The 12,042-nt window shown below is 36.7% G+C and overlaps 1 protein-coding gene across 1 annotated transcript in view; it reads right to left on the bottom strand.

Annotated features, from left to right (window-relative positions):
• Positions 1–3,755: 3,755 nt before the first annotated feature.
• The window catches only part of ST6GALNAC3 (ST6 N-acetylgalactosaminide alpha-2,6-sialyltransferase 3), a 574,754-nt gene continuing 566,467 nt past the window's right edge, over positions 3,756–12,042 (bottom strand). Inside the window, exon 4 of the mRNA XM_033113214.1 lies at positions 3,756–3,834. Within this exon, the coding sequence (XP_032969105.1) occupies positions 3,831–3,834 (4 nt within the window). The 3' untranslated portion in view covers positions 3,756–3,830. The remainder of the gene's footprint in view (positions 3,835–12,042) is intronic.

Here is a 12,042-nt window from a genome sequence, read left to right as displayed (position 1 = left end):
TCACCCCCAAATCTGAATCTGATTAGCCTGGTGAGCTCCAATGCTCCACCCTGCTGACTCACTGAGACTACACCCCACCCAGCCTCCCCAACACCACAGGCACTTTCTCCAAGAGCAGCCAGCTCTGCTGGCATTGAACTCTTTCTCAAAAAGTTACCAAAGTCTGCAGAACTCATGCAGGCAACTAGCCTTGGTGTGATCTGAGACTTTTGCTGAGTAGTTACAGGCTTAGCACCCACACAAAACTAAAATCTATATTAACCTGGTGACCACGTCTTCCCACTCTAGTGACTCCCTAAGACCCTGCCTCACTCAAATCGTGTACCACATGAGGCTTTATCAGTGGCTGAACCTTGAGGGAGCAGGCAGGTGATAGCAGGCCTCCGGGTGTCCTGGCTTTATTTGGAGCTAAGCCAGGCCCAGTACTGGTGTCGGCCATCCTCAATTTGCAGCATGGCCTCTCTCATGTGCTGCCAACTTTAGCATAACTTTGTAGCTTCTACAAGGTAGTCCCTGGTCAGTCACAGGCAGTGGGTGACATGGGACTGCACCGCAGCCCCTCCCGAGATGTCCCAGAATGAACACACTTGGAGTTGGCTTCTGGCCACAGCAGAGCACTGACCAATTAGCCCCACAACGGGTGGCACATCCAGAGGGTGGGCTCAACAGATACCAGAGCCTGCTGGGGCAAATCCCACTCAGTGGGGTAAGCTCCCTCCACCTCACACACAGCAGCCTATAAGATGTGGATGTGGCCAAACTCCACAGCCAATCAGCCTGAGGGTCTATCTCACCTACTGATGTTCCAATAGCAATCGAGGCTCAACTATAATAGGAGGACCCACACAAGAGACACTCCTGGAGTGCCTGAAGGAGATGACAAGGGAGACTGTGCCACCTACTACATGAGGCCATCAGGTCAAGACTGGGAGACATAGTAGATCTACCTAATACATAGAAACAAACATGGAGGCAGTCAAAATGAGGAAACAAAAAAATGTGTCTCAAATGAAAGAAAAGGAGAAAAATCGAGAGAAAAAACTAAACAAAATGGAGGCTAGCAGCCTACCAGATACACAGCCCAAAACAATCGTTATATGGATCCTCAAGGAACTTATTGAAAATTTCAACAAAGAGATAACAAGTATAAAAAAGCACATAGAAACCATAAAGAAGAACCAGTCAGAAGTGAAGAATAAAATAACTGAAATGAAGAATGTACTAGAAGGAATCACCAGCAGACTACATAAAGCAGAGGATTGAATCAGCAATTTGGAGACAAAGCACCAGAAAACACCCAAACAGAACAGCAAAATGAAATAAGAACCCCGCAAAATGACGACAGTTTAAGAGATCTCTGGGACAACATCAAGCATAACAACATTTGCATCATAGGAGTACCAGAAGGAGAAGAGAGAAAGCAAGGGATTGAGAACCTATTTGAAGAAATAATGACTGAAAACTTTCCTAACCTGGAGAAGGAAATAGACATACAGGTTCAGGAAGTGCAGAGAGTCCCAAACAGACCCACACCAAGATACATTATAATTAGAATAGCAAAGGTTAAAGACAAAGGGAGAATCCTAAAAGCATCAAGAGAAAGGCACTAGTAACTTATAAGGGAGACCCCATAAGATTGTCAGCTGATTTCTCAACAGAAACTTTGCAGGCCATAAGGGATTGGCATGAAACATTCAATGTGGTGAAAAGTAAAGACCTACAGACAAGATTGCTCTACCCAATAAAGCTATCATTAGAATCGAAGGACAGATAAAGAGCTTCCCAGACAAGAAAAAGCTAAAGGAGTTCATCAGCACCAAACCAGTATTATAAGAAATATTAGAGGGACCTCTTTAAGAAGGAAAAAACAAAATCAAAATCTTTAATAAAATGGCTATAGCTACATGTCTATCAACAATTGCTTTCAATGTAAATGAATTAAATGCTATGATAAAAAAACAGGGTAGCTGAATGGATAAGAAAACAAAACCCTTACATATGATGGCTACAAGAGACTCACTTCAGATCAAAAGAAACACACAGATGGAAAGTAAAGGGATAGAAAAATTTATTTCATGAAAATGGAAATGAAACAAAACAAAACAAAACAAAAAACAAGAAAAAGTGGTGCAGCAATACTTATACCAGACAAACTAGACTTTAAAACAAAGGCTCTACCAAGTGACAAAGAAGGACCCAGTAATCCCACTTCTGGATGTTTATCTGAAGAAACCCAAATGTTACTTGGAAGGGACCTGTACATCCATATGTTCATTGCAGCATTATTTACAATGGCCAAGATGTGGAGGCAGCTTGGGTGTCTGTCGATAAAAGAATAAATAAAGAGGAGGTGGTACATATATACAATGAAATATTGCTTGGCCATAGAAGTGAATGGGTTCTTGTCATCTGGGTGGCATGGATGGTCCTGGAGGGTATTGTCCTGAGTGGAGTGTGTCAAACAGAGAAAGACAGATGCAATGTGATTTCCCTTATAAGTGGAATCTAAAGAACAAAATAAAAGAGAAACAAACTCAGATACAGAGAACATATTGATGGTGCCCAGATGGGAGGGGTGTGTTGGAGGTGAGTGAAAAAGGGGAAGAGATTAAGAAGTAGAAATTGGTTGTTACACAGTAATTATAGGGATGTAGGGTATGTAGCACAAGGAATATAGTCAATAATATTGTAATAACTATGTAGGGTGCCAGATGGGTACTAGATTTGTTGGGATCATAGATGGGAGGTGGTTTGGGGGCCAGGGTGAAAAAAGTGAAGGGATTAAGAAGTACAAACTGGTAGTTTCAAAATAAACATGGGGATGTAAAATAAAGCACAGGGAACATAGTCAATAATATGGTAATAACTACGTATAGTGCCAGGTGGGTACTAGACCACTCAGGGGGATCACTTATTAAATTATATAAATGTTCAACCACTATGCTGTACACCTGAAATTAATATAAAATAATATTGAATGTCAACTATATTGTAAAATTTAAAATGGGGGGGGGGAAGATGAAGATGAATAAGAGGTCCAAATTCCAGGTTAAAAAACAAATAAGTCATGGGATGTAATGTACAACCTAAGGAATATAGTCAGTAATATAGTGATACTGTGGTACTGTGCCCGATGGTTGCTGGACTTACCATGGAGATCTCTTCTTTAGGTGTATAAATGAGGAATAACTACAGTGTACACCTGAAATTAATAAAGCATTGTATGTTTGCATTGTATGTAATTGTATGTAATAAAAATCTTAAAATGAAATAAAAAGACATCATTATTTTCTACTAAGAAAAAAAATGATGACAATTAAATTCTGACACTGCCTTAACGATAGTGCTGCATACTGCTTGAATTAGTCTTTATTTGTACAGAGTGATTTGTCAGTTTCTCCAGTTTTTCCAGAGTTCAGGGAAGTTCTGCCCTAACTTTTATTGCTTGCTGTGTGGTAGATAATTATTTTGCACTCCTTACAGTAACAAACTGTAAGACATCTTTATCTACTTACGGACTTTTTCCTTTATTTTCTTTCTGTATAGCACTCGGTTATTGTTTTGCAAGTCAATATGATATTTTGATTATTCATCCCCTAATGAATATTTACTACATTAATATCTAATGTGAGCTCTGATGCTCTGTTTCTGTGCCTTTTTGTGCATTCAATAACTTTTCTTTCTAAAACAATAATAGTGTAATTATTTTAAATATATTTTAATTTCAGTTACACTCAGAACATGTAGTACTTACCATATACACTTGAATTCGATTGAAGTAATAACAATAGATATGACCAAGTTCACTCATTCCCTGGTGATGATGACTGCTACCTAGAAAACAATGATTATAAATTAGATTTTAAGATTCATTTCAATTTCAGAGATGTTAAAATGTATAAAAAATACACTTTGGAATCACTTAAATGTAAAACAGTTTAGCAGATTTGAGGGACACAAGATCAATATAGAAGACAGATTGCATTGCTTTACCAGCAATAGACAGAGCTTCCAATTAGTTGAGTTGGAGCTGCTGAGTTTTTGCCTTACTTAGGATAACGTAAGATGGAGGACAGTGCAATACAAGAAAAATTTCCCCCATTTCCCTATTCCTCTTCCACTCTAGGTGCTTTTCCACCCCCTTTCTTTCCCAACATACATACTGGCAGCCAACTACCTTCTGTTTCTCCAGGGGTTCCTCATATTCTTTTTGCAATGTTTTGGCATCATGAATCTTTCTATGGTTTCTGGACCTCTCCAGTGTTGGTCTTGTAGAACGGAATCACATCTAGGTAAGTTTTCCATCTAATTCATTTTAGACTTTTCTAAATGTCCAAATCTCTCATATTTCACATATGTGTATTTTTTTTCTTTTAAGAAACAAGGTTATGAAAGGAGTTTAAGCCATTATTTTTCTATAGAACAGGAAAAAAAATCACCATATTAACCCTTTCTCTGTTTTACCATTTGTAATCTTCATATGTATATATCTGAAATAAGTACTTTTTACCTAACCTTCTCACTTAGAATAGTTCATTTAAATGAGCACAGTTTGTTATTAGAGCTAACTCTCAGTGATCTGATAAAAGCTTTTGAATATATTAAGTACTGAAAATGATGGATCTTGCATGTATTTTCTTCAGTTGTGTCAATCCTTTGTGACATCCCAAATCAAAAGAAAATTTGAACAGAAAAGACAACCTTTTCTTTAACTACTTTATACTCAATTATTTCAAAAAACTTCCAAAAGTTGATCAGCCAATTTTATCTTGCACTAAATTAATTCTAATGATAGTCACTTTATGATTGGCAAATTTTATACAACATCTATTTTTGGTAGCTGACCATTTTCTAAAGCAAGGAACCACCGAAAGATTACCTATCTAATGAGACAAGTAAGAAACATGTTTTCAGACATAAAGATGCTTATCTTTTTACTTCCTCTCCAATTATTTCTGCAACCATTCTCCCTGGGTGACGCCTTTGACTTCATCAGGTAATATGCCTCTTTTTGTTAATCACACAATATGGCTTTCTTATCGACATTCCCTATGCTGTGCTCTTTCTTTTTCCATCTTGGCCATTGTGTTGTGAGTAAATGAGCAAAATAAGATACATTTACTGTATTGCTTTGGAGAAAGTGATTGTCAAAATAATACCATTCTACTCCATATATCTCTTCCCCAAGTGACACAGCTGACTGCTTTATTGACAACAACAAATGTTCAGTTTTGGGCTTGTTGCAAAGCCAATATAGCCAGGGAAGAGAAAAAGAAGTGTCATTTTTTTTTTCTTCAGCAATCAAATCATATCTAAAGTCTTACTAAAAATATATATATTACTGATATATAAAAGACAATAAAAGCTGGACATTTTGATAGCGTTTTTTTTGGGATGGATACAACTATGTTAAATATGTTAAATCTATTTTTTCTTTATAGAAAGTTATTGGGACTAATAAACTATAAACCACTCTCAGGTTAGTTTTACTGTTATTTCCTTTGGTCAATTTTGTGAGCAGGCTTATTGTGGAGGAAAACTGACAATGGAAGAATTTTGTCCTGGATATTCATTTTGCCCTGTAACTTTTGGCAAGTTATTTCCAATATGTTTGCCTAGGAAGGTGGCAGCATTCTCAAGAGTTATTTAACATTTGCTGCTTCATGAATACATTTAAGTTCCTTTCACTATTTATAGCAGTATTTCCTCTATAACAATGTCATATAGAAGTTAAGAGTACGGCCTCTGGATTCAGTTATCAACTATAACTGTGCAAGTTACTTAAACTATTTGAGTCTCAGTATCCTTATCTGTAAAGTGGGAATAATAAATGTACTCACTTCACAGGGATTAAATGAGAAAATATATATAACCATGTAGTACAGGGACAGGACAACAGTAAATGCTCAAAAAAAGGTTAGCTATTATTGTTAATTAACATCAGGGCAAATGAGCAGAAGAAGTGACTGTATGGAAAAAAACGGTTATGGTGTAAGGAGTATAACTTGATTTATATCACATGATACCTTGACCATGTTATTAAAAGGGCTTCTATTGTTCTTACCAGAAACAAATTCTACTCTAAATCGTAGAAGATTCCCAAAAGAACAAAGACCTGAAATGAGTAAGACTACATTACAATGCTAACCCATTGGTGGTAAAAATTATTTTTCAGCTTCAGAAGGAAATAAAAGCTAATGTAATAAATGGAAGTGACATAAAATAACCTGGAAAGTAATGATTAACTGATGAATAGATGATTAGAAAACTCTTTAAAAATGAAATGTGATCTAGATCAAAGCTTTTGGCTAAGATTTGAGTACTTGAAAAATACTAACTGTCTTACACAAGATCTTTCAGCCCTATACGGAGATCCCAAAACAAACAGACATACAAACAAACCAAACCAATCATGAGATGCTCAACTGTACACAGTGAGCGAGTTAAAATCTCTTACCATTTGCCTAGCCATCTTCATCTGTATAATCTCCTACAGTAATACAGTCTACTGTATCAGACAGAATAGGTAAACCCAGACCCAAAGATGTGACAAATCCAGAAATGTCAACCAATAATGGGAAGGCATTGGCTGTAATACCAGGAGCATCGCAGATCGGAGGTTAACAATCCCATAACCTTGGACTGATGTATCTTAGATTTGATGAAAAAGCCCCACAAATTTAACATGATAAAGATAAATCAGAGCTCTTGAAAAAACCATTAAGTCTTAAGTGTTAATTTCCTTAGTGAAATCTTCACTTTATCTCCTTGAATCATATATGAATCATGACATTAAAGTGAGAAAGCAGTGCTCAGAGACATTAAGGGCTCAGCTTTATGTCTCCCAGCCTAGGTCAGGTCCTTAAACTTCTAGTAAAATCTACCAATTTGTAAGAGCCTATTTAGAAGATCTAAAAAAGGGAAGAGAAACTTGGAGGGGGAGGGTATCTGAACAAATGAAAAATGAAGACATATTTCATGGGGATCTTATTGACTGTTAGAAATACTTTGAACAACAGCCATGGCCACTGGGGTGCTGTAATGACATGCCCCATTATAAAGTGTAACACTAAGTAAACGTAGGAGTGGAAATTTAACAATTGAACATTTAATGGCTGCAATTATGGCAAAAGAATAATGAACCTATTAGACAGGAGAACTGGCAATTACTCTACAGCTTATTGGAATACAGCTGTGAAAAAGTAATACAGCAGAATACTTAAGAATGGTTATTAAAAGAGGATAATGCATTCTGTTTACACTGACAGAAGCAATTTTTCTTTTGAAATGAAATGGGGCTTTTTGGCTATCAGACATATAAACTCAGATATGATGAATCCTACTATTTAAAGGTAATGCATTTTCAGATATGCTTCTCTAGCTGTAAATGATGTCTCCACTAAGACCATAAGGATGAGATTTTTTTTGGGTGGAAGAAATGGAAGAAGATGTCAAAATGGACTTATAAACACTAAATAAATCACCTAGAAAAAAGTAGGCTAAATTTTAAATGATCCAAATAGCTGCAATAAATGAAACAGCTACAAGTTCAAAGATGAGCGTTGTCAAAAGAAGGTGTTCAGAACAATCACATGATCTATGAAATCATCATTTTGGTGTCCAGGAGTGATGGATGTATCCCATTAAATTTTCAAATGTGTGCACTTCTAAGTACAATTTATATGGCTTTCTCCATTTCCACATATACCCTTCCAAATGTAGTTATCAGAACCCTGGGAGTCAGCCAAACACCAGGCGGGCTGAAAACAATAATCTAGACAAAGGGTCAGGCACTGAAGCACAGTTGAAGTGTAAGAAAAGTGTGCTACTTAAGTGCATTTGACACAATGGACAGAGGGGTTGGCCCCTCAATTCCTAGACACCCACCCAGAGACTGGTTTTGGAAAGGAAGGTACATTCTTGCAAGAAGGTATCATTTCTGACCATTTTCAAGGTAGATTAGTGGAAGATAAAACAGAAGTTTAAACTTCAAGGAATGCTGGGAATTCAGAGATCCTTGGGGAAGTCCTCTGGTCCATCCCACTGCTCTATAGCAGGACCACATTCAAGCTGTTCAAAACAGACAGAGAGAATCCCCCACTTGGCCTTTCACTGAGGAAGACTTGGTCTATAAGATAATGAGAACAATTGCATACCTCCCTCTGGTTGGGAAAGTCTGCTTGGAACTCAAGCTTGGGTCCCTTTTTCTATTCCTCTCCTATAATTTTATAGGACAGGATTGAAGCATGGTGATCAGGACTTGAACCTCAATTGCCCTGCAAAACTGTGGACAGAAGCCCCTCCCACCTCAGTATGCATTTTGCAACAATCCTGTCACACGCCTGGAGCTTCAAGCCAGCTGTGCTCAGTATGCCTTAGGTAACAAGCTAATGTGGCAAGCGTATATTCTGTCTGGTCTAGAACCATTTTGATGTCTAATACATACATGTAAAAAGAACAAAGGAAATTATCTTTTGACCCAGAAAGGAGTTGCTTTGGGCAGGGAATGATTGTGAGGTTATAAAACAACAACATATTTTTATAGTTTTAGGGTCACAGATCTGTTTTGAGGATCTAATGGAATCTGTAGACAACCAATCCAGAAAAGTGCATATACATACATGTTTTACATGAAATTTCAGGGCTATAAACCTAGTAGGAAGTTTGTATTCCCAGATTAGGTTTACATATAAGAAATGGCCACTCTCAACTTTTGCAGTCCCTTATGCAGGTAAAGTTTGTGCAACTGCCAGTTCTCAAATTTCGATTTAATGAGGCCACTGACAGTGGTGAAATAAAATCCATGTAATTTAAAAGAATAATTATAGCTAAATGGTTTTCCCATATTCCTACCAAGGCAGATTCTAACTGGTTTGGGTTTTACCCTCTCTTTCTTCCCATGTTTATTTATGGTACAGGAGCAATGGAGAACAAATGTCTAGTGTATAGAAAAAAAAAGAGGATTTTTAGATGACCAGCTCCTATTTAATGAAAGCTGACTATCAGTCTTGAGATAGGGAAGAGATGAAAGATTAGAGGATGGTTTTGTTCATATTTTTCCATCAACTCTGTCCTCGCCTCCGAACCAAACTTTTCCCCTCCAAGTTCAAGATGATGGGAAGGAATGAGAGAACCTCTTCCGTCAGAGGGGCCAATAAAAATTAAAATGTGGGATTTCCACAGTGTACTGCAGTGTCTCACTGGCTCTGACCTAATTTTAGTAGCTGCCCTCCTCTCCCCACACACCTTGACCCTTTATTCATGTTTCTCCTTGAACTTTGGATTTGGTCTCAAAATCAAAATAATGCTTACTATATCTACTTTCGACTTGGTTTGCTCTTAGATTTTGTTCCCTCAAAACACTTGAGTGAACTCCCTTTTTTGGTTTGCCCAACTGGTCTTCACTTCTCAGACTTTGAAACCCAGTGAGAGGGCCCGAAAGTGGCCCTGATCTTGTGCTTCCTGAAACACTGTGCTCTATCCCTGTGAGTACAGGCAATGGAAGAAAGGGAGAGATGGTAGGAGGAAGGGAAGGAGAGGAGGGCACTTGGTTGAGATGTACATAAAAGTCCTCATATTTAAACATCTGGCATGTGGCTTCTGATCACACAGACAGGCTTGAAAGAGGTTAGAGAAACAGGTTAGAAAGAGCATTCTTTCTACAATTTTAGGCTTGTGCACCATTTCAGATCATAATGCCTATTGTGCAGTGAAATTTTTCTTTAAAAATATCATAATTATCTTATGAATAGCACAGTTATATTGTTTCATGTGTGTATTAGAAGTGTCAGTTTGTTAAATAAAAATATTTAATATATGTATCCTGATTTGTCATTATTTTCATATACTTGAACCTTAAAAAAAAAAAAAAACTTTTTGAAAAGGGAAAATATCTTAGACCTCTTTCTATTTCTGAAATATCCCAGACTTCTATATATTTCCGAGAAGCCCTGGGGAATGGAAGGTGAGGAGAAGGAAGGGGAAAGAAAAACTGGAAAAGAGAAAATAAAAAGAGGACAGGATTTCCAGTTTAGATGCAGAGGAGATTTAATCTATTTTTCCTCATGATCCCTTTGCTATGCCCCCCAACTCTCCCCACAAAGACTGAAATGTTCTTACCCTTTTGCTTTTTTTTGACGAATTTCGTACTGATGAATATATGCAAATTAAAATGTGTAGAGGACATATGCGGCTTCCATGAGAATATCCTAAAGGTTTTCATTAGATGCTAAAATACAAAGTGCCAAAATGTCCTGATTCTGTGACTTCACACAATAGAGTCTCCCTAAATATTTGTTATATTGAATTGAAGTGAGTGAATTTTGAGAGTGGTGCATTTTCAAGTTCCTTTCCAAATGTCTGTAGCAAATCAATGAATAGATCTGCCTATAGACATCCCCATGGATCATTTGGGTACTACATTGGCTTCCATTCACTCATAATTTATCTGGTCGACCCTCTGCATTGTATGCACAAAAGATCATTTGTTATTTGAAAGATATGTATTTCTAACCCAGCTTTATCTGGGTTACACAGCTGTGTGATCTTGAGTAAGTCACTTGACCCTTCTGAGCTCTGTTTCCATCTCTGAAAATAAGAGCATTACACTGTGACAGTATGAGAGATGTTTTCCAGATCTAAATGTTTGTGATTCTGTGATTTTAATTATTTTTCTATATGATGCTGTTTATGCTATATGACACAAAATCTCATTCCCACATAGTTTCTTGTCTGAGTAGAGTGTATCAACATTTCTAAAGTAAATAAATACTTTAATCTATGTATACAACTATGAAGCCCTTGTTTTTCTGAATACATCAGCAACTTATTTTCACTTGGCATTGTCAACACAGGGGTAACGGAAACTTGGTCTGAGGTACCATTGAAGAAATAAGGCTTATGATTTTTAAAGAATTTATGCAAATTTCTCAACAGAACTCAGTCCCTTCCTAGAGTGCCATGATGAGATTTTTAAAAGTCTGACACCAGCCCTAGCCTACCTTTGGAGATTATGATTACATGTTTAGACACATTTTAGCATAGCACAGTGGGAGCTGGTTGAAAGCAACAACCAACTGTGCCTTCTTGCACTAGAATTTCCAGCCATACAGTAATGGTATGAGCTGTTTTCTTTAGGAAGTGCATTTTGCTGATTATAAAATACAGAAGTAAAGCTGAAGTCTGGCGAACAAGGAGCTCAGAAAGATGATTAATAAGAAAGAGGAAAGTGTGCTGCAACAATATGTCTTTAGGAATGTGTACTCCCTGTAGCTAATATCTGAGGCAAATATTTTGGATTTCCAATTGACTTATAAGTGCAGCTATCAATAGAATGATAGTAGTATAATTCTTAGAGAATGCATATGTTCTTAAAGAATAAACATAGCTCTTCACTAATAAGCTGTGAAGCTTTGTTGGTTATTGACAGAAATATTTTAAAAAACAGCAAGGAAAAATTTTCAGAAGATACTCTTTCAGCTAAGGACACTCTAGGTAAACTGTGTTTTATAGAAAAGAGCACAGAAACTTGTTTTATTATTATGCAGCATCATCTTTTCAATATTTTCTTTGATAGCATTCAGTGTTCTTGGTGAAGAAAGTAGCTGTTTACATCCAATATAAACTTTTCTTGGCTTCCTTCATGATTAGCAGACTTTGAGAAAATAACCCATTTCTTCTATAAATACAATATAAAAATTCCTGCACTAGGGAATAGCTCTACCCTCTCAAATCTAACAAATTGATGCAATTTGGTTTTTTTTCTCATTTATTCTCTCTATAGTATAACTCTGCATATATCACTGCTGGTGTACTAATAATATTTAATGATAATTATGTTAGCAACATTAATAAAGTATTTTAATTCTCTTTCCCAATTAAATCAATTCCCTTGTGCTAAAAAGAAATCATTAGTAATTCCATGTTGACTCACAAAAATTTCCAATTATTTTAATATTAAATTTCAGACTTTCACAGAGATATGGTAACTTTTTGTGACTGTATGGCATTTTTGTGATCAGTCATAAGGAAAGGCAGAGCAAG

Source organism: Rhinolophus ferrumequinum, chromosome 9 (genome assembly GCF_004115265.2).
Source record: "Rhinolophus ferrumequinum isolate MPI-CBG mRhiFer1 chromosome 9, mRhiFer1_v1.p, whole genome shotgun sequence".
Taxonomy (NCBI): domain Eukaryota; kingdom Metazoa; phylum Chordata; class Mammalia; order Chiroptera; family Rhinolophidae; genus Rhinolophus; species Rhinolophus ferrumequinum.
This window is presented reverse-complemented; position numbering and strand designations above follow the sequence as displayed.